Source organism: Carcharodon carcharias (genome assembly GCF_017639515.1).
Source record: "Carcharodon carcharias isolate sCarCar2 chromosome 37 unlocalized genomic scaffold, sCarCar2.pri SUPER_37_unloc_1, whole genome shotgun sequence".
Lineage (NCBI taxonomy): Eukaryota > Metazoa > Chordata > Chondrichthyes > Lamniformes > Lamnidae > Carcharodon > Carcharodon carcharias.
Genome location: NW_024470758.1, coordinates 2,779,817 through 2,806,865, shown reverse-complemented (window position 1 = coordinate 2,806,865; position 27,049 = coordinate 2,779,817). Strand labels below are relative to the sequence as shown.

Genomic DNA, 27,049 nt, shown 5'->3' with positions numbered 1-27,049 from the left:
GCACAGACGGAACACAGCGCACAGACGGAACACAGCGCACAGACGGAACACAGCGCACAGACGGAACACAGCGCACAGACGGAACACAGCGCACAGACGGAACACAGCGCACAGACGGAACACAGCGCACAGACGGAACACAGCGCACAGACGGAACACAGCGCACAGACGGAACACAGCGCACAGACGGAACACAGCGCACAGACGGAACACAGCGCACAGACGGAACACAGCGCACAGACGGAACACAGCGCACAGACGGAACACAGCGCACAGACGGAACACAGCGCACAGACGGAACACAGCGCACAGACGGAACACAGCGCACAGACGGAACACAGCGCACAGACGGAACACAGCGCACAGACGGAACACAGCGCACAGACGGAACACAGCGCACAGACGGAACACAGCGCACAGACGGAACACAGCGCACAGACGGAACACAGCGCACAGACGGAACACAGCGCACAGACGGAACACAGCGCACAGACGGAACACAGCGCACAGACGGAACACAGCGCACAGACGGAACACAGCGCACAGACGGAACACAGCGCACAGACGGAACACAGCGCACAGACGGAACACAGCGCACAGACGGAACACAGCGCACAGACGGAACACAGCGCACAGACGGAACACAGCGCACAGACGGAACACAGCGCACAGACGGAACACAGCGCACAGACGGAACACAGCGCACAGACGGAACACAGCGCACAGACGGAACACAGCGCACAGACGGAACACAGCGCACAGACGGAACACAGCGCACAGACGGAACACAGCGCACAGACGGAACACAGCGCACAGACGGAACACAGCGCACAGACGGAACACAGCGCACAGACGGAACACAGCGCACAGACGGAACACAGCGCACAGACGGAACACAGCGCACAGACGGAACACAGCGCACAGACGGAACACAGCGCACAGACGGAACACAGCGCACAGACGGAACACAGCGCACAGACGGAACACAGCGCACAGACGGAACACAGCGCACAGACGGAACACAGCGCACAGACGGAACACAGCGCACAGACGGAACACAGCGCACAGACGGAACACAGCGCACAGACGGAACACAGCGCACAGACGGAACACAGCGCACAGACGGAACACAGCGCACAGACGGAACACAGCGCACAGACGGAACACAGCGCACAGACGGAACACAGCGCACAGACGGAACACAGCGCACAGACGGAACACAGCGCACAGACGGAACACAGCGCACAGACGGAACACAGCGCACAGACGGAACACAGCGCACAGACGGAACACAGCGCACAGACGGAACACAGCGCACAGACGGAACACAGCGCACAGACGGAACACAGCGCACAGACGGAACACAGCGCACAGACGGAACACAGCGCACAGACGGAACACAGCGCACAGACGGAACACAGCGCACAGACGGAACACAGCGCACAGACGGAACACAGCGCACAGACGGAACACAGCGCACAGACGGAACACAGCGCACAGACGGAACACAGCGCACAGACGGAACACAGCGCACAGACGGAACACAGCGCACAGACGGAACACAGCGCACAGACGGAACACAGCGCACAGACGGAACACAGCGCACAGACGGAACACAGCGCACAGACGGAACACAGCGCACAGACGGAACACAGCGCACAGACGGAACACAGCGCACAGACGGAACACAGCGCACAGACGAACACAGCGCACAGACGGAACACAGCGCACAGACGGAACACAGCGCACAGACGGAACACAGCGCACAGACGGAACACAGCGCACAGACGGAACACAGCGCACAGACGGAACACAGCGCACAGACGGAACACAGCGCACAGCGGAACACAGCGCACAGACGGAACACAGCGCACAGACGGAACACAGCGCACAGACGGAACACAGCGCACAGACGGAACACAGCGCACAGACGGAACACAGCGCACAGACGGAACACAGCGCACAGACGGAACACAGCGCACAGACGGAACACAGCGCACAGACGGAACACAGCGCACAGACGGAACACAGCGCACAGACGGAACACAGCGCACAGACGGAACACAGCGCACAGACGGAACACAGCGCACAGACGGAACACAGCGCACAGACGGAACACAGCGCACAGACGGAACACAGCGCACAGACGGAACACAGCGCACAGACGGAACACAGCGCACAGACGGAACACAGCGCACAGACGGAACACAGCGCACAGACGGAACACAGCGCACAGACGGAACACAGCGCACAGACGGAACACAGCGCACAGACGGAACACAGCGCACAGACGGAACACAGCGCACAGACGGAACACAGCGCACAGACGGAACACAGCGCACAGACGGAACACAGCGCACAGACGGAACACAGCGCACAGACGGAACACAGCGCACAGACGGAACACAGCGCACAGACGGAACACAGCGCACAGACGGAACACAGCGCACAGACGGAACACAGCGCACAGACGGAACACAGCGCACAGACGGAACACAGCGCACAGACGGAACACAGCTCGCTGTGCACTGTTAGCACACCATTAGAGCACAGTGCACAGTTAAAACACAGTTATTTCACAGTTACAGTATTACAGACAGTTTGGGGAGCTCTATTGTAGAAAGGAAAGACCGCTTTTTTACAAAATATTTCTCAGAATGTTGGTATTGTTGGCAATGCTGGCATTTATTGCCAATTTCCCGTTGCCCTTAAGAAGGTGGTGGTGGGCTTTCCTCCTGAACTACAGCAGAGTCTGTGAGGTTAAATCCCTCTGTACTTTTGCGGGAGGGAGATCCAGGATTTTGACCTAGTAACAATGAAGGAACAGGCACTATAACTCCCAAGTCAGGATGCTATGTGGCTTGGAAGAGAACTTTCAGGTGGTGGTGTTCCCATGCACGTGCTGCCCTTGTCCTTCTAAGAGGTGGGAGGTGCTGTTGAAGGAGCCTTGGTGAGTTGCTGCAGTGCATCTTGTAGACGGTACACACTGTGTGTTGGTGGTGGAGGGAGTAGATGTTTATGATGGGGAATGGCATAGCTTCAGCAGAATGATACCAGGTATGGCAGTCTGCAGTTATGAGGATTGAGATATTAGGTCTGCTTTCACCAGAGTAGTGAAAGTCCAAAGGAGATTTAAAATGTTGAATAATTTTGATTGGATGAAGCGGGAAAGATTATTTCCTCGGGTTGGGGAATCAGTGACAGCTTCTAATATTAAAACCCGTTTAAAGGTACCACTGTCGCTGAGGAAAGATGTTGGAGGAACTTTCCCGACGCTGAGGGTTTTTGGAACATGGAATGGTTTGAGACATGGAGTGATTGAACTGCAGCCATTAAAGAAATAAAGATTTTCATTTCTATAGCGCCTTCACCGCCTCAGGATGCCCCAAAACCTCTTACAGCCAAGGAAATACTTTTGAGATGTGGTCACTGTTGAAGTGGAGGAAACGCATCAGCCAATTTGCGCACAGCAAGCTCCCACAAACAGCAACGAGATAATGGCCAGATCATTAGTCTTTAGTGATGTAGGTTGAGGGATAAATATTGGCCCCAGGACGCCAGGGAGAACACCCCCACACCCACCCACCCCCACCCTCACCCACCTGCCGCTCTTCTCCCAACAGAGGCTATGGAATGTTTTACATCCACCGAAGAGGGCAGACAGGGCTTTGGTTGAACGGCTCACCTGAAAGACCGAACCTCCGATAGTGCGGAACCCCAGCACTACTAAGCCTCCAACAGTGCATCACTCCCTCAATACTGAAGCGCGCCCTCAGTACGGATCGACTGACCCTCCGACAGGGCAGCGCTCCCCCGGGACTGACCCTCCGACAGGGCAGCGCTCCCCCGGGACTGACCCTCCGACAGGGCAGCGCTCCCCCGGGACTGACCCTCCGACAGGGCAGCGCTCCCCCGGGACTGACCCTCCGACAGGGCAGCGCTCCCCCGGGACTGACCCTCCGACAGGGCAGCGCTCCCCCGGGACTGACCCTCCGACAGGGCAGCGCTCCCCCGGGACTGACCCTCCGACAGGGCAGCGCTCCCCCGGGACTGACCCTCCGACAGGGCAGCGCTCCCCCGGGACTGACCCTCCGACAGGGCAGCGCTCCCCCGGGACTGACCCTCCGACAGGGCAGCGCTCCCCCGGGACTGACCCTCCGACAGGGGCAGCGCTCCCCCGGGACTGACCCTCCGACAGGGCAGCGCTCCCCCGGGACTGACCCTCCGACAGGGCAGCGCTCCCCCGGGACTGACCCTCCGACAGGGCAGCGCTCCCCCGGGACTGACCCTCCGACAGGGCAGCGCTCCCCCGGGACTGACCCTCCGACAGGGCAGCGCTCCCCCGGGACTGACCCTCCGACAGGGCAGCGCTCCCCCGGGACTGACCCTCCGACAGGGCAGCGCTCCCCCGGGACTGACCCTCCGACAGGGCAGCGCTCCCCCGGGACTGACCCTCCGACAGGGCAGCGCTCCCCGGGACTGACCCTCCGACAGGGCAGCGCTCCCCCGGGACTGACCCTCCGACAGGGCAGCGCTCCCCCGGGACTGACCCTCCGACAGGGCAGCGCTCCCCCGGGACTGACCCTCCGACAGGGCAGCGCTCCCTCAGCACTGACCCTCCGACAGGGCAGCACTCCCTCAGCACTGACCCTCCGACAGTGCAGCACTCCCTCAGCACTGACCCTCCGACAGTGCAGCACTCCCTCAGCACTGACCCTCCGACAGTGCAGCACTCCCTCAGCACTGACCCTCCGACAGTGCAGCACTCCCTCAGCACTGACCCTCCGACAGTGCAGCACTCCCTCAGCACTGACCCTCCGACAGTGCAGCACTCCCTCAGCACTGACCCTCCGACAGTGCAGCACTCCCTCAGCACTGACCCTCCGACAGTGCAGCACTCCCTCAGCACTGACCCTCCGACAGTGCAGCACTCCCTCAGCACTGACCCTCCGACAGTGCAGCACTCCCTCAGCACTGACCCTCCGACAGTGCAGCACTCCCTCAGCACTGACCCTCCGACAGTGCAGCACTCCCTCAGCACTGACCCTCCGACAGTGCAGCACTCCCTCAGCACTGACCCTCCGACAGTGCAGCACTCCCTCAGCACTGACCCTCCGACAGTGCAGCACTCCCTCAGCACTGACCCTCCGACAGTGCAGCACTCCCTCAGCACTGACCCTCCGACAGTGCAGCACTCCCTCAGCACTGACCCTCCGACAGTGCAGCACTCCCTCAGCACTGACCCTCCGACAGTGCAGCACTCCCTCAGCACTGACCCTCCGACAGTGCAGCACTCCCTCAGCACTGACCCTCCGACAGTGCAGCACTCCCTCAGCACTGACCCTCCGACAGTGCAGCACTCCCTCAGCACTGACCCTCCGACAGTGCAGCACTCCCTCAGCACTGACCCTCCGACAGTGCAGCACTCCCTCAGCACTGACCCTCCGACAGTGCAGCACTCCCTCAGCACTGACCCTCCGACAGTGCAGCACTCCCTCAGCACTGACCCTCCGACAGTGCAGCACTCCCTCAGCACTGACCCTCCGACAGTGCAGCACTCCCTCAGCACTGACCCTCCGACAGTGCAGCACTCCCTCAGCACTGACCCTCCGACAGTGCAGCACTCCCTCAGCACTGACCCTCCGACAGTGCAGCACTCCCTCAGCACTGACCCTCCGACAGTGCAGCACTCCCTCAGCACTGACCCTCCGACAGTGCAGCACTCCCTCAGCACTGACCCTCCGACAGTGCAGCACTCCCTCAGCACTGACCCTCCGACAGTGCAGCACTCCCTCAGCACTGACCCTCCGACAGTGCAGCACTCCCTCAGCACTGACCCTCCGACAGTGCAGCACTCCCTCAGCACTGACCCTCCGACAGTGCAGCACTCCCTCAGCACTGACCCTCCGACAGTGCAGCACTCCCTCAGCACTGACCCTCCGACAGTGCAGCACTCCCTCAGCACTGACCCTCCGACAGTGCAGCACTCCCTCAGCACTGACCCTCCGACAGTGCAGCACTCCCTCAGCACTGACCCTCCGACAGTGCAGCACTCCCTCAGCACTGACCCTCCGACAGTGCAGCACTCCCTCAGCACTGACCCTCCGACAGTGCAGCACTCCCTCAGCACTGACCCTCCGACAGTGCAGCACTCCCTCAGCACTGACCCTCCGACAGTGCAGCACTCCCTCAGCACTGACCCTCCGACAGTGCAGCACTCCCTCAGCACTGACCCTCCGACAGTGCAGCACTCCCTCAGCACTGACCCTCCGACAGTGCAGCACTCCCTCAGCACTGACCCTCCGACAGTGCAGCACTCCCTCAGCACTGACCCTCCGACAGTGCAGCACTCCCTCAGCACTGACCCTCCGACAGTGCAGCACTCCCTCAGCACTGACCCTCCGACAGTGCAGCACTCCCTCAGCACTGACCCTCCGACAGTGCAGCACTCCCTCAGCACTGACCCTCCGACAGTGCAGCACTCCCTCAGCACTGACCCTCCGACAGTGCAGCACTCCCTCAGCACTGACCCTCCGACAGTGCAGCACTCCCTCAGCACTGACCCTCCGACAGTGCAGCACTCCCTCAGCACTGACCCTCCGACAGTGCAGCACTCCCTCAGCACTGACCCTCCGACAGTGCAGCACTCCCTCAGCACTGACCCTCCGACAGTGCAGCACTCCCTCAGCACTGACCCTCCGACAGTGCAGCACTCCCTCAGCACTGACCCTCCGACAGTGCAGCACTCCCTCAGCACTGACCCTCCGACAGTGCAGCACTCCCTCAGCACTGACCCTCCGACAGTGCAGCACTCCCTCAGCACTGACCCTCCGACAGTGCAGCACTCCCTCAGCACTGACCCTCCGACAGTGCAGCACTCCCTCAGCACTGACCCTCCGACAGTGCAGCACTCCCTCAGCACTGACCCTCCGACAGTGCAGCACTCCCTCAGCACTGACCCTCCGACAGTGCAGCACTCCCTCAGCACTGACCCTCCGACAGTGCAGCACTCCCTCAGCACTGACCCTCCGACAGTGCAGCACTCCCTCAGCACTGACCCTCCGACAGTGCAGCACTCCCTCAGCACTGACCCTCCGACAGTGCAGCACTCCCTCAGCACTGACCCTCCGACAGTGCAGCACTCCCTCAGCACTGACCCTCCGACAGTGCAGCACTCCCTCAGCACTGACCCTCCGACAGTGCAGCACTCCCTCAGCACTGACCCTCCGACAGTGCAGCACTCCCTCAGCACTGACCCTCCGACAGTGCAGCACTCCCTCAGCACTGACCCTCCGACAGTGCAGCACTCCCTCAGCACTGACCCTCCGACAGTGCAGCACTCCCTCAGCACTGACCCTCCGACAGTGCAGCACTCCCTCAGCACTGACCCTCCGACAGTGCAGCACTCCCTCAGCACTGACCCTCCGACAGTGCAGCACTCCCTCAGCACTGACCCTCCGACAGTGCAGCACTCCCTCAGCACTGACCCTCCGACAGTGCAGCACTCCCTCAGCACTGACCCTCCGACAGTGCAGCACTCCCTCAGCACTGACCCTCCGACAGTGCAGCACTCCCTCAGCACTGACCCTCCGACAGTGCAGCACTCCCTCAGCACTGACCCTCCGACAGTGCAGCACTCCCTCAGCACTGACCCTCCGACAGTGCAGCACTCCCTCAGCACTGACCCTCCGACAGTGCAGCACTCCCTCAGCACTGACCCTCCGACAGTGCAGCACTCCCTCAGCACTGACCCTCCGACAGTGCAGCACTCCCTCAGCACTGACCCTCCGACAGTGCAGCACTCCCTCAGTACTGACCCTCCGACAGTGCAGCACTCCCTCAGTACTGACCCTCCGACAGTGCAGCACTGCCTCAGTACTGACCCTCCGACAGTGCAGCACTGCCTCAGTACTGACCCTCCCACAGTGCAGCACTGCCTCAGTACTGACCCTCCACAGTGCAGCACTCCCTCAGTACTGACCCTCCGACAGTGCAGCACTGCCTCAGTACTACATATGAATGTTGGCCAGAATTTTTGTGCTCAAGTCCTGGAGTCAAAGTTTAACCCATAACCATCTGACTGAGAGGCGAGAGCGTTACCAGCTGAACCACAGCTGACAGATAAACAGAGTCGGACACGGGGTCATAGGGAGAAAGCAGGGCAGAGAGATTAGTTTGGGATTGATACAGGGCTATGGGGAGAAAGAGGGGCAGTGGGATTAGTTTGGGATTGATACACTGAAGAACCAGCACTGACGTGATGGGCTGAATGGTCACTTTCTGCGCTGAAAACTTTGATCTGTCGGGGAACAGGGGCAAGAGATTCTGTTTAAAACAACACGAAGCTGTTTCACGCGTGGGAAAATTGTGTTTTGAGGGTTTCACGAGCAAAGCGTATTTTAATGACACTGGAAGCTGGTTCCAGTCGAGATATAAATTCCCACGGGATGGTTAGGAAGTGAGCAGAGCAGCCCTCTTGGTGCTGCGGCCGCACTTGTCCGTCACCCACCAGCAGTTTAACTAACTCGTGCTTTATTTCATTGCTGCTTTTGGCATCATGCTGTGCACAAAATGGCTGCCCCGTTTTTCCACTTCCCACCCCTTCGACTCAAAGGGAACCAGTCCGCCGAGCTCTTTGGAACATTTTGACCTAATAAGGTGCCATCCGAAGGGCCAGGTTGTCACGACAATCTGCCCCAGCCATTTGCAAAGCCTTCCCCTCCCCACCTTCCATCAGAACGTAACTTGCCCGTTCAGACACGGTTTGACTATGAGTGAAGGGACTTTACTACAGGGAATCCCCTGATCAGAGCAAACTGGGCAGAAACCCCACTGGAACTGAGTTTCAGTTTGACTCCCGTAGCCCCCAGGTTCCTCAGCCCCAACGGAAAAGTAAAACTTGCTTTTCCATTTTTGTAGCGCCTCTCCTGACGTCTTGATGCCCCAGAGCACTTTACAGTCAGTGAGGCACACTTGAAGTGTCGTCATCTGTTGCAATGTAGGAAACACGGCAGCCAGTTTGTGCACAGGAAGCTCCCACAAATGACAGTGTGATGATGACCAGACAATCTGTTTTTTTTTCCTTTGTAGTGACGCTGGTCGATGGATCAATATTGGCCTCAGGACATCGGAAAGGACTCCACCCCCCAGCCCCCACCTGCCTGTTCTCCTTTGAATATAGGCCGTGGAGCTAAGTGCTAATGTCTCATTGGAAAGGCGGCACCTCTGACGCTGCAGCACTCCCTCAGTGCATCACTGGAGTCTTTGGAGAGAGTCGTCCGCCACCGCCCCCCCCCCCGCAACATTACTCAGAGGCGAGAGAGACATACCCGGTGAGCATTTGAGCCCTGCACCATCCCGTTCAAGGGGCTTGTAGTTTACCTGAAGGAGGTCATTCTGCCAGTTCAGATACTCCAGGGTACAGTGGCCGATGAAAGCCAGGGCCAAGGCCTCAACCTCGTGAATGATGCAGAGATGGAGGAATCTGAAAAAGGAAGGGATTTGGGATCAGGAGAAGGCAGGACTATCAGATTTCCCAAAACGTGGGGGCGTTCTACCAGCCCAGCAAAACCCACTCCCAGAAGGCGAGTGTGACTGGCAAGGCCAGTGTTGGCTGCCCATCTCCCTGATAGTCCTGAGTAAGTGCTGGTGAGCCACCTTTAACCGTTAATGGTTTGATACAGTTGTTCCGGGCCATTGCATCAGGCAGTTAAGAGTTAACCACGTTCGTGTAGGTTTCGGGACCAAGTTTCCTTTCCTAAAATGACAGTCATGGTGGGATTTGAGCCTGAGCTCTGTGAATTATTAATCCAGGGCTCCATTATTAGTAACATAACCACTACATTTCCGTGCATTTTGTAAAGAGGGACCTCTATAACTGATCTGATCTTTAGGTTATGGCCCAATTTGTCTGGCAACAGTTTGCCTTAGGAGTGAATCTACCACTAGTTGGACTTGAGCAGCTGGAATCATTCAGCACAGAAGGCGGCATTCAGCCCATCATGCCTCTGCTGGCCCTTTGAAAGAGCTATCCAATTAGTCCCACTAACCCCCCCACCCTGCTCTTCCACCCCTTCCACCTCCCCCCAATCCCTGCAAATGTTTCCCCTACAAGTATTTATCTAATCCCTCTTTCAAAAGTTCCTGTTGAATCTGCTTCCGCCGCCCTTTCAGGCAGCGCCTTCCAGATCACAATAACTCGCTGTGTAAAAAAAAAATTCTCCTCATCTCCCCCCCACCACCGTCCCTCTCTGGCTCTTCTGCCGATTCTCTTCAATCTGTGTCCCCCTCTGGTTACCGACCCTCTCTTGCCACTGGGAAACAGTGTCTCCTGTTTTAGACCCTGGTGATTCTGTACACCCCTGTCAAACAGTGGGCTACAAGGCACTGGCAGACTCACTAACAGAGAACTTTGCCACCGTTTTCACCGTAGAAGGGGAGACAGATTTACCGCTGGTACAAGGGGAACCTAAAAATAAACCAGGGGAAGAAGTCAATTTCAGTGAGGCAACGTGAATCTGGGAAGCAACGGGACTTAAGAGTGCAACAACCCTCTGGCTGTAAACAAAACAGGGAAGGGATTTGCCAAGTGCATCGTTCACAGTTCCCAGAAGCTCTCTAGGTTCGGGAATTGTGCCTTCGGGTTGGAAAATGGCAAATTGTGACGTGAATTTTTAAGAGAGGGCGGGTAAAACCGTACAGCTGCGGGTCTGTCAGTTTAATCGCTTCATGGAGCACCGGGAATCCATAACCACACCTTGTTCCTGTAACACCACCTCCGTACAGTCAGGTCACGGCTGGTCCGCACCCTTTGCCCCATTTACTGGCCCTGGCTCCGCATTGATTACTGAAAAACATCTACCCATCCCTCAGTCTTCAAAATTTTTCAGTGGAGCGCCCCCCACCCCCCCCCCCACCCGCCTCAGGACCTGCAGCTCTTTTTGGAGGGGAAGGAGTTTCCAAATTCCCCACTCCCCTTCTGCGTGTAGAGAAGTGTTTCCTCACATCCCCCCCTCAACGGCCTGGCTCTCCTTTCAAGGTTTTCCACCCCCCCCACCCGCGTTCTGCGCTCCAGCCCGCCAGAGAAACCAGTTTCCTCCCATCGAGCTGGTCAGCTTCTTTAATCATCTTAAACACCTCGATTCGTTGATGGTTAGTCTTCTAAGTTCAGAGGAATAGGGCTGTCAGGAATTGGAACAGCCTCCCCCACCCCGGGGTCAGGAATTGGAACAGCCTCCCCCCACCCCCCCCAACAAGGACTAGGAATTGAAACATCCCTGCGCACCACCCACCCCCCCCACCCCTCACAAGGACTAGGAATTGGAACATCCCCGCATCCGCCCACCCTCCACAAGGACTAGGAATTGGAACATCCCCACCCCACAAGGACTAGGAATTGGAACATCCCCACCCCACAAGGACTCGGAATTGGAACATCCCCACCCTGACACACACCCCCACACACCCCCATTCTCCCAGCAGTTCAAATAGTTAAAATTCCCCTCCATGTGTTGAAGGAGGGGGAGCGATGTGGGAAGACCACAGGATTTCCAACAACAATCTGCATTTATATAGCGTCTTTAACATAGTAAAACTTCCCAAGGGCTTCACAGGTGCGATTACCAACAAAGTTTGACTCTGAGCCATGTAAAGAGGTAACAGAGACAAGCGACCAAAAGCTTGGTCAAGGAGGTCGGTTTTAAGAAACATCTCAAAGGAGAAGAGAGAGAGAGAGAGAGAGACACAGAGCGAGGGAGTTCCTGAGAGAGACACAGAGCGAGGGAGTTCCTGAGGGAGACACAGAGCGAGGGAGTTCCTGAGAGAGACACAGAGCGAGGGAGTTCCTGAGGGAGACACAGAGCGAGGGAGTTCCTGAGGAGACACAGAGCGAGGGAGTTCCTGAGGAGACACAGAGCGAGGGAGTTCCTGAGGGAGACACAGAGCGAGGGAGTTCCTGAGGGAGACACAGAGCGAGGGAGTTCCTGAGGGAGACACAGAGCGAGGGAGTTCCTGAGGGAGACACAGAGCGAGGGAGTTCCTGAGAGAGCACAGAGCGAGGAGTCCTGAGAGACACAGAGCGAGGGAGTTCCTGAGGGAGACACAGAGCGAGGGAGTTCCTGAGGGAGACACAGAGCGAGGGAGTTCCTGAGGGAGACACAGAGCGAGGGAGTTCCTGAGGGAGACACAGAGCGAGGGAGTTCCTGAGGGAGACACAGAGCGAGGGAGTTCCTGAGGGAGACACAGAGCGAGGGAGTTCCTGAGGGAGACACAGAGCGAGGGAGTTCCTGAGGGAGACACAGAGCGAGGGAGTTCCTGAGGGAGACACAGAGCGAGGGAGTTCCTGAGGGAGACACAGAGCGAGGGAGTTCCTGAGGGAGACACAGAGCGAGGGAGTTCCTGAGGGAGACACAGAGCGAGGGAGTTCCTGAGGGAGACACAGAGCGAGGGAGTTCCTGAGGGAGACACAGAGCGAGGGAGTTCCTGAGGGAGACACAGAGCGAGGGAGTTCCTGAGGGAGACACAGAGCGAGGGAGTTCCTGAGGGAGACACAGAGCGAGGGAGTTCCTGAGGGAGACACAGAGCGAGGGAGTTCCTGAGGGAGACACAGAGCGAGGGAGTTCCTGAGAGAGACACAGAGCGAGGGAGTTCCTGAGAGAGACACAGAGCGAGGGAGTTCCTGAGAGGAGACACAGAGCGAGGGAGTTCCTGAGAGAGACACAGAGCGAGGGAGTTCCTGAGAGAGACACAGAGCGAGGGAGTTCCTGAGAGAGACACAGAGCGAGGGAGTTCCTGAGAGAGACACAGAGCGAGGGAGTTCCTGAGAGAGACACAGAGCGAGGGAGTTCCTGAGAGAGACACAGAGCGAGGGAGTTCCTGAGAGAGACACAGAGCGAGGGAGTTCCTGAGAGAGACACAGAGCGAGGGAGTTCCTGAGAGAGACACAGAGCGAGGGAGTTCCTGAGGAGAGACACAGAGCGAGGGAGTTCCTGAGAGGAGACACAGAGCGAGGGAGTTCCTGAGGGAGACACAGAGCGAGGGAGTTCCTGAGAGAGACACAGAGCGAGGGAGTTCCTGAGAGAGACACAGAGCGAGGGAGTTCCTGAGGGAGACACAGAGCGAGGGAGTTCCTGAGGGAGACACAGAGCGAGGGAGTTCCTGAGGGAGACACAGAGCGAGGGAGTTCCTGAGGGAGACACAGAGCGAGGGAGTTCCTGAGGGAGACACAGAGCGAGGGAGTTCCTGAGGGAGACACAGAGCGAGGGAGTTCCTGAGGGAGACACAGAGCGAGGGAGTTCCTGAGGGAGACACAGAGCGAGGAGTTCCTGAGGGAGACACAGAGCGAGGGAGTTCCTGAGGGAGACACAGAGCGAGGGAGTTCCTGAGGGAGACACAGAGCGAGGGAGTTCCTGAGGGAGACACAGAGCGAGGGAGTTCCTGAGGGAGACACAGAGCGAGGGAGTTCCTGAGGGAGACACAGAGCGAGGGAGTTCCTGAGGGAGACACAGAGCGAGGGAGTTCCTGAGGGAGACACAGAGCGAGGGAGTTCCTGAGGAGAGACACAGAGCGAGGGAGTTCCTGAGGGAGACACAGAGCGAGGGAGTTCCTGAGGGTGACACAGAGCGAGGGAGTTCCTGAGGGAGACACAGAGCGAGGGAGTTCCTGATGAGACACAGAGCGAGGGAGTTCCTGAGGGAGACACAGAGCGAGGGAGTTCCTGAGGGAGACACAGAGCGAGGGAGTTCCTGAGGGAGACACAGAGCGAGGGAGTTCCTGAGGGAGACACAGAGCGAGGGAGTTCCTGAGGGAGACACAGAGCGAGGGAGTTCCTGAGGGAGACACAGAGCGAGGGAGTTCCTGAGGGAGACACAGAGCGAGGGAGTTCCTGAGGAGAGACACAGAGCGAGGGAGTTCCTGAGGAGACACAGAGCGAGGGAGTTCCTGAGGGAGACACAGAGCGAGGGAGTTCCTGAGGGAGACACAGAGCGAGGGAGTTCCTGAGGGAGACACAGAGCGAGGGAGTTCCTGAGGGAGACACAGAGCGAGGGAGTTCCTGAGGGAGACACAGAGCGAGGGAGTCCCTGAGGAGACACAGAGCGAGGGAGTTCCTGAGGAGACACAGAGCGAGGGAGTTCCTGAGGGGAGACACAGAGCGAGGAGTTCCTGAGGGAGACACAGTGCGAGGGAGTTCTGAGAGGAGGACACAGAGCGAGGGAGTTCCTGAGGAGACACAGAGCGAGGGAGTTCTGAGGGAGGCACAAGAGCGAGGGGAGTTCCTGAGGGAGACCAGAGCGAGGGAGTTCTGAGGGAGACACAGAGCGAGGGGTTCCTGAGGGAGACACAGAGCGAGGAGTTCTGAGGAGGACACAGAGCGAGGGAGTTCCTGAGGGAGACACAGAGCGAGGGGAGTTCCTGAGGGAGACACAAGATGCGGGAGAGTTCCTGAGGGAGGACACAGAGCGAGGGAGTTCCTGAGGGAGAACAGAGGAGGGAGTTCCTGAGGGAGCACAGAGCGAGGGGTTCCTGAGGGAGACACAGAGCGAGGGGAGTTCCTGAGGGAGACACAGAGCGAGGGAGTTCCTGAGGGAGACACAGAGCGAGGGTGTTCCTGAGGGAGACACAGAGCGAGGGAGTTCCTGAGGGAGACACAGAGCGAGGGAGTTCCTGAGGGAGCACAGAGCGAGGGAGTTCCTGAGGGAGACACAGAGCGAGGGAGTGCGATGAGGGAGACACAGAGCGAGGGAGTTCCTGAGGGAGAACACAGAGCGAGGGAGTTCCTGAGGGAGACACAGAGCGAGGGAGTTTCCTGAGGAGACACAGAGCGAGGGAGTTCCTGAGGAGACACAGAGCGAGGGAGTTCCTGAGGAGACACAGAGCGAGGGAGTTCCTGAGGGAGACACAGAGCGAGGGAGGTTCCTGAGGGAGACACAGAGCGAGGAGTTCTGAGGAGACACAGAGCGAGGGAGTTCACTGAGGAGACACAGAGCGAGGGAGTTCTGAGGGAGACACAGAGCGAGGGAGTTCCTGAGGGAGACACAGAGCGAGGGAGTTCTGAGGGATACACAGAGCGAGGGAGTTCCTGAGGGAGACACAGAGCGAGGGAGTTCCTGAGGGAGACACAGAGCGAGGGAGTTCCTGAGGGAGACACAGAGCGAGGGAGTTCCTGAGGGAGACACAGAGCGAGGGAGTTCCTGAGGGAGACACAGAGCGAGGGAGTTCCTGAGGGAGACACAGAGCGAGGGAGTTCCTGAGGGAGACACAGAGCGAGGGAGTTCCTGAGGGAGACACAGAGCGAGGGAGTTCCTGAGGGAGACACAGAGCGAGGGAGTTCCTGAGGGAGACACAGAGCGAGGGAGTTCCTGAGGGAGACACAGAGCGAGGGAGTTCCTGAGGGAGACACAGAGCGAGGGAGTTCCTGAGGGAGACACAGAGCGAGGGAGTTCCTGAGGGAGACACAGAGCGAGGGAGTTCCTGAGGGAGACACAGAGCGAGGGAGTTCCTGAGGGAGACACAGAGCGAGGGAGTTCCTGAGGGAGACACAGAGCGAGGGAGTTCCTGAGGGAGACACAGAGCGAGGGAGTTCCTGAGGGAGACACAGAGCGAGGGAGTTCCTGAGGAGACACAGAGCGAGGGAGTTCCTGAGAGAGACACAGAGCGAGGGAGTTCCTGAGAGAGACACAGAGCGAGGGAGTTCCTGAGAGAGACACAGAGCGAGGGAGTTCCTGAGAGAGACACAGAGCGAGGGAGTTCCTGAGAGAGACACAGAGCGAGGGAGTTCCTGAGAGAGACACAGAGCGAGGGAGTTCCTGAGAGAGACACAGAGCGAGGGAGTTCCTGAGAGAGACACAGAGCGAGGGAGTTCCTGAGAGAGACACAGAGCGAGGGAGTTCCTGAGAGAGACACAGAGCGAGGGAGTTCCTGAGAGAGACACAGAGCGAGGGAGTTCCTGAGAGAGACACAGAGCGAGGGAGTTCCTGAGAGAGACACAGAGCGAGGGAGTTCCTGAGAGAGACACAGAGCGAGGGAGTTCCTGAGAGAGACACAGAGCGAGGGAGTTCCTGAGAGAGACACAGAGCGAGGGAGTTCCTGAGAGAGACACAGAGCGAGGGAGTTCCTGAGAGAGACACAGAGCGAGGGAGTTCCTGAGAGAGACACAGAGCGAGGGAGTTCCTGAGAGAGACACAGAGCGAGGGAGTTCCTGAGAGAGACACAGAGCGAGGGAGTTCCTGAGAGAGACACAGAGCGAGGGAGTTCCTGAGAGAGACACAGAGCGAGGGAGTTCCTGAGAGAGACACAGAGCGAGGGAGTTCCTGAGAGAGACACAGAGCGAGGGAGTTCCTGAGAGAGACACAGAGCGAGGGAGTTCCTGAGAGAGACACAGAGCGAGGGAGTTCCTGAGAGAGACACAGAGCGAGGGAGTTCCTGAGAGAGACACAGAGCGAGGGAGTTCCTGAGAGAGACACAGAGCGAGGGAGTTCCTGAGAGAGACACAGAGCGAGGGAGTTCCTGAGAGAGACACAGAGCGAGGGAGTTCCTGAGAGAGACACAGAGCGAGGGAGTTCCTGAGAGAGACACAGAGCGAGGGAGTTCCTGAGAGAGACACAGAGCGAGGGAGTTCCTGAGAGAGACACAGAGCGAGGGAGTTCCTGAGAGAGACACAGAGCGAGGGAGTTCCTGAGAGAGACACAGAGCGAGGGAGTTCCTGAGAGAGACACAGAGCGAGGGAGTTCCTGAGAGAGACACAGAGCGAGGGAGTTCCTGAGAGAGACACAGAGCGAGGGAGTTCCTGAGAGAGACACAGAGCGAGGGAGTTCCTGAGAGAGACACAGAGCGAGGGAGTTCCTGAGAGAGACACAGAGCGAGGGAGTTCCTGAGAGAGACACAGAGCGAGGGAGTTCCTGAGAGAGACACAGAGCGAGGGAGTTCCTGAGAGAGACACAGAGCGAGGGAGTTCCTGAGAGAGACACAGAGCGAGGGAGTTCCTGAGAGAGACACAGAGCGAGGGAGTTCCTGAGAGAGACACAGAGCGAGGGAGTTCCTGAGAGAGACACAGAGCGAGGGAGTTCCTGAGAGAGACACAGAGCGAGGGAGTTCCTGAGAGAGACACAGAGCGAGGGAGTTCCTGAGAGAGACACAGAGCGAGGGAGTTCCTGAGAGAGACACAGAGCGAGGGAGTTCCTGAGAGAGACACAGAGCGAGGGAGTTCCTGAGAGAGACACAGAGCGAGGGAGTTCCTGAGAGAGACACAGAGCGAGGGAGTTCCTGAGAGAGACACAGAGCGAGGGAGTTCCTGAGAGAGACACAGAGCGAGGGAGTTCCTGAGAGAGACACAGAGCGAGGGAGTTCCTGAGAGAGACACAGAGCGAGGGAGTTCCTGAGAGAGACACAGAGCGAGGGAGTTCCTGAGAGAGACACAGAGCGAGGGAGTTCCTGAGAGAGACACAGAGCGAGGGAGTTCCTGAGAGAGACACAGAGCGAGGGAGTTCCTGAGAGAGACACAGAGCGAGGGAGTTCCTGAGAGAGACACAGAGCGAGGGAGTTCCTGAGAGAGACACAGAGCGAGGGAGTTCCTGAGAGAGACAGAGCGAGGGAGTTCCTGAGAGAGACAGAGCGAGGGAGTTCCTGAGAGGAGACACAGAGCGACGGGAGTTCCTGAGAGAGACACGAGCGAGGGAGTTCCTGAGAGGACCAGAGCGAGGGAGTTCCTGAGAGAGACACAGAGCGAGGGAGTTCCTGAGAGAGACACAGAGCGAGGGAGTTCTGAGAGAGACACAGAGCGAGGAGTTCTGAGGAGAGACACAGAGCGAGGGAGTTCCTGAGAGAGACACAGAGCGAGGGAGTTCCTGAGAGAGACACAGAGCGAGGGAGTTCCTGAGAGAGACACAGAGCGAGGGAGTTCCTGAGAGAGACACAGAGCGAGGGAGTTCCTGAGAGAGACACAGAGCGAGGGAGTTCCTGAGAGCACAGAGCGGAGGGAAGTTTCCTGAGAGAGCACCAGAGCGAGGGAGTTCCTGAGAGAGGACACAGAGCGAGGGAGTTCCTGAGAGAGGCACAGACACAGAGCGAGGGAGTTCCTGAGAGAGACACAGAGCGAGGGAGTTCCTGAGAGAGGCACAGAGCGAGGGAGTTCCTGAGAGAGGCACAGAGCGAGGGAGTTCCTGAGAGAGGCACAGAGCGAGGGAGTTCCTGAGAGAGGCACAGAGCGAGGGAGTTCCTGAGAGAGGCACAGAGCGAGGGAGTTCCTGAGAGAGGCACAGAGCGAGGCACAGAGCGAGGGAGTTCCTGTGAGAGACACAGAGCGAGGGAGTTCCTGAGAGAGACACAGAGCGAGGGAGTTCCTGAGAGAGACACAGAGCGAGGGAGTTCCTGAGAGAGGCACAGAGCGAGGGAGTTCCTGAGAGAGGCACAGAGCGAGGGAGTTCCTGAGAGAGGCACAGAGCGAGGCACAGAGCGAGGGAGTTCCTGTGAGAGACACAGAGCGAGGGAGTTCCTGAGAGAGACACAGAGCGAGGGAGTTCCTGAGAGAGACACAGAGCGAGGGAGTTCCTGAGAGAGACACAGAGCGAGGGAGTTCCTGAGAGAGACACAGAGCGAGGGAGTTCCTGAGAGAGACACAGAGCGAGGGAGTTCCTGAGAGAGACACAGAGCGAGGGAGTTCCTGAGAGAGACACAGAGCGAGGGAGTTCCTGAGAGAGACACAGAGCGAGGGAGTTCCTGAGAGAGACACAGAGCGAGGGAGTTCCTGAGAGAGACACAGAGCGAGGGAGTTCCTGAGAGAGACACAGAGCGAGGGAGTTCCTGAGAGAGACACAGAGCGAGGGAGTTCCTGAGAGAGACACAGAGCGAGGGAGTTCCTGAGAGAGACACAGAGCGAGGGAGTTCCTGAGAGAGACACAGAGCGAGGGAGTTCCTGAGAGAGACACAGAGCGAGGGAGTTCCTGAGAGAGACACAGAGCGAGGGAGTTCCTGAGAGAGACACAGAGCGAGGGAGTTCCTGAGAGAGACACAGAGCGAGGGAGTTCCTGAGAGAGACACAGAGCGAGGGAGTTCCTGAGAGAGACACAGAGCGAGGGAGTTCCTGAGAGAGACACAGAGCGAGGGAGTTCCTGAGAGAGACACAGAGCGAGGGAGTTCCTGAGAGAGACACAGAGCGAGGGAGTTCCTGAGAGAGACACAGAGCGAGGGAGTTCCTGAGAGAGACACAGAGCGAGGGAGTTCCTGAGAGAGACACAGAGCGAGGGAGTTCCTGAGAGAGACACAGAGCGAGGGAGTTCCTGAGAGAGACACAGAGCGAGGGAGTTCCTGAGAGAGACACAGAGCGAGGGAGTTCCTGAGAGAGACACAGAGCGAGGGAGTTCCTGAGAGAGACACAGAGCGAGGGAGTTCCTGAGAGAGACACAGAGCGAGGGAGTTCCTGAGAGAGACACAGAGCGAGGGAGTTCCTGAGAGAGACACAGAGCGAGGGAGTTCCTGAGAGAGACACAGAGCGAGGGAGTTCCTGAGAGAGACACAGAGCGAGGGAGTTCCTGAGAGAGACACAGAGCGAGGGAGTTCCTGAGAGAGACACAGAGCGAGGGAGTTCCTGAGAGAGACACAGAGCGAGGGAGTTCCTGAGAGAGACACAGAGCGAGGGAGTTCCTGAGAGAGACACAGAGCGAGGGAGTTCCTGAGAGAGACACAGAGCGAGGGAGTTCCTGAGAGAGACACAGAGCGAGGGAGTTCCTGAGAGAGACACAGAGCGAGGGAGTTCCTGAGAGAGACACAGAGCGAGGGAGTTCCTGAGAGAGACACAGAGCGAGGGAGTTCCTGAGAGAGACACAGAGCGAGGGAGTTCCTGAGAGAGACACAGAGCGAGGGAGTTCCTGAGAGAGACACAGAGCGAGGGAGTTCCTGAGAGAGACACAGAGCGAGGGAGTTCCTGAGAGAGACACAGAGCGAGGGAGTTCCTGAGAGAGACACAGAGCGAGGGAGTTCCTGAGAGAGACACAGAGCGAGGGAGTTCCTGAGAGAGACACAGAGCGAGGGAGTTCCTGAGAGAGACACAGAGCGAGGGAGTTCCTGAGAGAGACACAGAGCGAGGGAGTTCCTGAGAGAGACACAGAGCGAGGGAGTTCCTGAGAGAGACACAGAGCGAGGGAGTTCTGAGAGAGGACACAGAGCGAGGGAGTTCCTGAGAGAGACACAGAGCGAGGGGAGTTCCTGAGAGAGACACAGAGCGAGGGAGTGTCCTGAGAGAGACACAGAGCGAGGGAGTTCCTGAGAGAGACACAGAGCGAGGGAGTTCCTGAGAGAGACACAGAGCGAGGGAGTTCCTGAGAGGACACAGAGCGAGGGAGTTCCTGAGAGAGACACAGAGCGAGGGAGTTCCTGAGAGAGACACAGAGCGAGGGAGTTCCTGAGAGAGACACAGGAGCGAGGGAGTTCCTGAGAGAGACACAGAGCGAGGGAGAGTTCCTGAGAGAGACACAGAGCGAGGGAGTTCCTGAGAGAGACACAGAGCGAGGGAGTTCTGAGAGAGACCACAGAGCGAGGGAGTTCCTGAGAGAGACACAGAGCGAGGGAGTTCCTGAGAGAGACACAGAGCGAGGGAGTTCCTGAGAGAGACACAGAGCGAGGGAGTTCCTGAGAGAGACACAGAGCCGAGGGAGGTGTGAGGCCATGAGAGGGAGTGGACACAGAGCGAGGGAGTACCTGAGAGAGACACAGAGCGAGGGAGTTCTGACTCAGAGAGGGAGTTTCCTGAGAGAGACACAGAGCGAGGGAGTTCCTGAGAGAGACACAGAGCGAGGGAGTTCCTGAGAGAGACACAGAGCGAGGGAGTTCCTGAGAGAGACACAGAGCGAGGGAGTTCCTGAGAGAGACAGAGCGAGGGAATTCCTGAGAGACACAGCGAGGGAATTCCTGAGAGAGACAGCGAGGGAATTCCTGAGAGAGACAGCGAGGTTCAGGGAGGGAATTCCAGAGCTTAGTGTCCAGGCAGCTGAAGGCACGGCTACCAGTGGTGGAGCGATGGAAACCGGGGATGAGCAAGAGGCCGGAATTGCAGGAGCGCGGAAATCTCGGAGGGTTGTAGGGGCTGGAGGGGGCTACAGAGATAGGGAAGCGGCTCCCAAGCACGGGGTGTGATGGGTGAGCTAGGGTACGGAGCAGCAGCGTTTTGGATGAGTTGAGGTTTACGGAGGGTGGAAATGAAGAGGCTGGACAGGGAGAGCATTCGAACGCTTGAGTCTGGAGGTGACAAAGGCACAGATGGGGTTTCAGTCAGAGAACTCCAGTACTTGAGAGGTGATTTCACAAAGGGACTCAAGATAGGTGGAGAGAACGGAGACAGTAAACCTTGACTAGTATTTCAGAGTGGGCTGGTTCAAGCTAGGAAAAGGGAACTGAGGCTGGGAATGTTTTCACGTAAAGAGATCGACACCTGGAATGATCCAGTGGGGGCTGTGAAAACCCGGGATAATTTAAAAAGCGTCGGGACGCTGCTCTGTGGCTCGGTACAGGTTGTCACTGAATGGATAGGAAGGTGGGAAAAATAGCCTCCCGCGTCCCGATAAGGTCGCAGAGACTGCAGATTCAGCTACCCCCCCCCCCCCCACCTCAATTAGAAGCTCACGCACCCCAGCCGGATCCCAAATCATAATCACACCCTACCACCCACCACCCCCTCCCTCCAAATTAACCCACACCTCAATATTGCTGCAGAAACTCTCAGCACACCACAAGATATAACTCAAACCAGTTCTCGCCTGCCAAAGGTCCAGAAGGACAATTCCCCTTCCTCCACACACCTCCTTCCCCCCCCCACCCAACCAACTCCATGATTATTTGACTCCTGGGAGAGGTGAGGCAGGGTCAAATCACTAAAAGGCAACTCCCGGTAGCTGAAAGATCCTCTTTGCACAGAGAGCAATGGATAGTTAAAATCGACTTCCAAATAGCGCAGTGTGGGGGGGTGGTCAGGAACCTCCCGGAGTCGTTTAAGAGCCAATTGTGATGCTGCGAGGGGGTTGGGAGGTGTAGGGTCTTTGTGAGGGGGCAGACTAGGAGAGGGGCTGAACAAAGTTACGGCGAACCCCTTTATAAAACACTGGTTCCTGCCTCAGCTGGACAATTCTGAGCACCGGACTTCAGCAAGGATGCGAAGGTCTTAGAGAGGGCTCAGGAAAGGTTCACGAGGACGGTTCCAGGGATGAGGAACTTCAGTTGTGAGAAGACAGATTGGAGAAGCTGGGACTGTTCTCTTTGGAGAAGAGGAGGTTGAGAGGGCATTTAATGGATCAAAAGCCATGATTGGGTCTGGACAGAGAGTAGATGGGGGAGAAACTGATCCCCTCGGTGGAAGGATCAAGAACGAGAGGGCACGGGTTCGAGGCTATTGGCGAAAGACCCAGCAACAGCTCCATAAAGCCAAGCCTTTACACGCAGAGAGCGGTTAAGGTGGAATGCACTGCCTGAGAGTGCGGTAGAGGGAGGGTCAGCCGTGGCATTCAGAAGGAAAGCGGATAGTTATTTTGGAGAGAAAATAAGATTGCAGGGCCGGGGGAGGGGAGAGGGACTGGGGGGAAGAGAGGGACTGGTGGGGGGGGGGGGGAGAGAGAGAGGGACTGGTGGTGGGGGCGGGCAGAGAGAGAGAGAGAGAGAGAGAGAGGGACTGGTGGTGGGGGCGGGCAGAGAGAGAGAGAGAGAGAGAGAGAGGGACTGGTGGTGGGGGCGGGCAGAGAGAGAGAGAGAGAGAGAGAGGGGCTGAGGGGGGGAAGGAGAGGGGCTGAGGGGGGGAAGGAGAGGGGCTGAGGGGGGGAAGGAGAGGGGCTGAGGGGGGGAAGGAGAGGGGCTGAGGGGGGGAAGGAGAGGGGCTGAGGGGGGGAAGGAGAGGGGCTGAGGGGGGGAAGGAGAGGGGCTGAGGGGGGGAAGGAGAGGGGCTGAGGGGGGGAAGGAGAGGGGCTGAGGGGGGGAAGGAGAGGGGCTGAGGGGGGGAAGGAGAGGGGCTGAGGGGGGGAAGGAGAGGGGCTGAGGGGGGGAAGGAGAGGGGCTGAGGGGGGGAAGGAGAGGGGCTGAGGGGGGGAAGGAGAGGGGCTGAGGGGGGGAAGGAGAGGGGCTGAGGGGGGGAAGGAGAGGGGCTGAGGGGGGGAAGGAGAGGGGCTGAGGGGGGGAAGGAGAGGGGCTGAGGGGGGGAAGGAGAGGGGCTGAGGGGGGGAAGGAGAGGGGCTGAGGGGGGGAAGGAGAGGGGCTGAGGGGGGGAAGGAGAGGGGCTGAGGGGGGGAAGGAGAGGGGCTGAGGGGGGGAAGGAGAGGGGCTGAGGGGGGGAAGGAGAGGGGCTGAGGGGGGGAAGGAGAGGGGCTGAGGGGGGGAAGGAGAGGGGCTGAGGGGGGGAAGGAGAGGGGCTGAGGGGGGGAAGGAGAGGGGCTGAGGGGGGGAAGGAGAGGGGCTGAGGGGGGGAAGGAGAGGGGCTGAGGGGGGGAAGGAGAGGGGCTGAGGGGGGGAAGGAGAGGGGCTGAGGGGGGGAAGGAGAGGGGCTGAGGGGGGGAAGGAGAGGGGCTGAGGGGGGGAAGGAGAGGGGCTGAGGGGGGGAAGGAGAGGGGCTGAGGGGGGGAAGGAGAGGGGCTGAGGGGGGGAAGGAGAGGGGCTGAGGGGGGGAAGGAGAGGGGCTGAGGGGGGGAAGGAGAGGGGCTGAGGGGGGGAAGGAGAGGGGCTGAGGGGGGGAAGGAGAGGGGCTGAGGGGGGGAAGGAGAGGGGCTGAGGGGGGGAAGGAGAGGGGCTGAGGGGGGGAAGGAGAGGGGCTGAGGGGGGGAAGGAGAGGGGCTGAGGGGGGGAAGGAGAGGGGCTGAGGGGGGGAAGGAGAGGGGCTGAGGGGGGGAAGGAGAGGGGCTGAGGGGGGGAAGGAGAGGGGCTGAGGGGGGGAAGGAGAGGGGCTGAGGGGGGGAAGGAGAGGGGCTGAGGGGGGGAAGGAGAGGGGCTGAGGGGGGGAAGGAGAGGGGCTGAGGGGGGGAAGGAGAGGGGCTGAGGGGGGGAAGGAGAGGGGCTGAGGGGGGGAAGGAGAGGGGCTGAGGGGGGGAAGGAGAGGGGCTGAGGGGGGGAAGGAGAGGGGCTGAGGGGGGGAAGGAGAGGGGCTGAGGGGGGGAAGGAGAGGGGCTGAGGGGGGGAAGGAGAGGGGCTGAGGGGGGGAAGGAGAGGGGCTGAGGGGGGGAAGGAGAGGGGCTGAGGGGGGGAAGGAGAGGGGCTGAGGGGGGGAAGGAGAGGGGCTGAGGGGGGGAAGGAGAGGGGCTGAGGGGGGGAAGGAGAGGGACGGGGCGGGGGGAAGGAGAGGGACGGGGGGGGGGAAGGAGAGGGGCTGAGGGGGGGAAGGAGAGGGGCTGAGGGGGGGAAGGAGAGGGGCTGAGGGGGGGAAGGAGAGGGGCTGAGGGGGGGAAGGAGAGGGACGGGGCGGGGGGAAGGAGAGGGACGGGGCGGGGGGAAGGAGAGGGGCTGAGGGGGGGAAGGAGAGGGGCTGAGGGGGGAAGGAGAGGGGCTGAGGGGGGGAAGGAGAGGGGCTGAGGGGGGGAAGGAGAGGGGCTGAGGGGGGGAAGGAGAGGGGCTGAGGGGGGGAAGGAGAGGGGCTGAGGGGGGGAAGGAGAGGGGCTGAGGGGGGGAAGGAGAGGGGCTGAGGGGGGGAAGGAGAGGGGCTGAGGGGGGGAAGGAGAGGGGCTGAGGGGGGGAAGGAGAGGGGCTGAGGGGGGGAAGGAGAGGGGCTGAGGGGGGGAAGGAGAGGGGCTGAGGGGGGGAAGGAGAGGGGCTGAGGGGGGGAAGGAGAGGGGCTGAGGGGGGGAAGGAGAGGGGCTGAGGGGGGGAAGGAGAGGGGCTGAGGGGGGGAAGGAGAGGGGCTGAGGGGGGGAAGGAGAGGGGCTGAGGGGGGGAAGGAGAGGGGCTGAGGGGGGGAAGGAGAGGGGCTGAGGGGGGGAAGGAGAGGGGCTGAGGGGGGGAAGGAGAGGGGCTGAGGGGGGGAAGGAGAGGGGCTGAGGGGGGGAAGGAGAGGGGCTGAGGGGGGGAAGGAGAGGGGCTGAGGGGGGGAAGGAGAGGGGCTGAGGGGGGGAAGGAGAGGGGCTGAGGGGGGGAAGGAGAGGGGCTGAGGGGGGGAAGGAGAGGGGCTGAGGGGGGGAAGGAGAGGGGCTGAGGGGGGGAAGGAGAGGGGCTGAGGGGGGGAAGGAGAGGGACGGGGCGGGGGGGGTGGGAAATAATTTACACTTACGTGTCTCCCTCTTCGCTCAGGTAGGCCCAAGGGTCGAAGGTGGCCTCGGGGCGGACCGGGGCCTGGCTGGAGGTCCCCAGGGAGCAGCGGGAGCTGAAGCCCTCCAGCAGGCCCGAGCCGTAGGCCGAGTCGCAGGCCGACTCGCACCTGTCCTCCCCCGAGCCGCACTGCAGGCCCAGGCCCAGGCCCAGGCCCGTCCCCCAGGGCTCCCGCTTCTGCTGCCGCTGCTCCAGCCCTCCGTCCAGCCCGGAGTCGCAGCGGGAGCTCGGCTCCTCGGGGAGTTTGAACCCGGGGGCACCTTCCTGGCTGCTGTCGATGCTCAGCGACATGTTCCAAACCGGCAGGTTTCCAGGCAGCGGGAGAGGAGCGAGGCCCAAGGGCTGGGTCAAATTGTTTTGGAGTTGCGGGGGGGGGTTGGGGGGGAGGACTCGGGCTTCCCTTCTCTTGCCCTCTGCATTAAACTGACTGCAGACTGCCTGATGCAGGTCAAGTCCCCAAATAAACCCTCGCAGTTTGTGGAACTTCCCCTGAGAACCCCTCCCCCCGCCCCGCCCCCAGCCCCTTTGCTGGCCCCTCCCCCTCCCCCCCAGCCCCTTTGCTGGCCCCGCCCCCTCCCCCCAGCCCCTTTGCTGGCCCCTCCCCCCCCCCCCCCCCCCCCCCTCCCCCCCCCCCCTCCCCCCAGCCCCTTTGCTGGCCCCCTCCCCCCCCCACCCACCAGCCCCTTGCTGGCCCCCTCCCCCTCCCCCCCCCAAGCCCCTTTGCTGGCCCCCTCCCCCACCACCACCAGCCCCCTTTGCTGGCCCCTTCCCCCCCCCCACCACCAGCCCCTTTGCTGGCCCCTCCCCCCTCCCCCCCCCCCAGCCCCATTTGCTGGCCCCACCCCCTCGCCCCCCAGCCCCCTTTGCTGGCCCCTCCCCCTCCCCCCCCCAGGCCCATTTGCTGGCCCCGCCCCCTCCCCCTCCCCCCCAGCCCCTTTGCTGGCCCCTCCCCCTCCCCCCAGCCCCTTTGCTGGCCCCTCCCCCCCACCACCAGCCCCTTTGCTGGCCCCTCCCCCTCCCCCCAGCCCCTTTGCTGGCCCCCCCCCTCCCCCCCCCACCCCCCCCCCCCAGCCCCTTTGCTGGCCCCTCCCCCCCCAGCCCCTTGCTGGCCCCTCCCCCCCCCCACCCCCCAGCCCCCTTGCTGGCTGCCAGGCTGCCAGACACTTAAAGGGAAGGCGGAGGCAGCTTCCTTTCCCTTTAACGTACTGGCAAAACCGGAGCTGATCTCATGTGAACACAACCGCAACCCGCAGTGCGTTTGACAAGCTGAGCAGAAGTGGCCCTTTAAGAAACCTTTATCTCCAAAACACTTTTATGTAATAAGCCGTAACGCATGTCCGATAGGTCACGGTGCAGCTCGGAAGGATATATGGTGTGTTACGCATCCTATACCAATGCTGCTGAATGCCAGCCACTATTGAATCTCTGGACTGCCTCTAATATCCCTGATCAAACCTGCCCCTGATCACCAGCGACTGACCATCAGTACCTGGAACTCAGGTACAGATCAGACATAAACCAATTGAATGGTAGAGCAAGCTCAAAGGGCTGAATGTCCTCATGCTGTCCCTGTGAGTGAGCTTGTCTGACATTGCATCCAAACACCCCAACTGGATCCCAACCTGTAACTCACTCCCGGGTATCTGTTATTCTATATATAAACCACCCGAACCCCTCGATTAGATTCCATTCTGTAACTCACTCCCGGGTATCTGTTATTCTATATATAAACCACCCCGAGCCCCTCGATAAGATTCCAGTCTGTAACTCACTCCCGGGTATCTGTTATTCT

The 27,049-nt window shown here is 59.8% G+C and overlaps 1 protein-coding gene across 1 annotated transcript in view; it reads right to left on the bottom strand.

Annotated features, from left to right (window-relative positions):
* LOC121274479 (NF-kappa-B inhibitor epsilon-like) overlaps window positions 1–25,766 on the bottom strand; it is a 38,533-nt gene extending 12,767 nt beyond the window's left edge. Inside the window, exons 1-2 of the mRNA XM_041181813.1 lie at window positions 25,220–25,766; window positions 9,382–9,484 (exon numbers count right to left, since the gene is read on the bottom strand). Of these exons, the coding sequence (XP_041037747.1) occupies window positions 9,382–9,484; window positions 25,220–25,548 (432 nt within the window). The 5' untranslated portion in view covers window positions 25,549–25,766. The remainder of the gene's footprint in view (window positions 1–9,381; window positions 9,485–25,219) is intronic.
* Window positions 25,767–27,049: the final 1,283 nt, after the last annotated feature.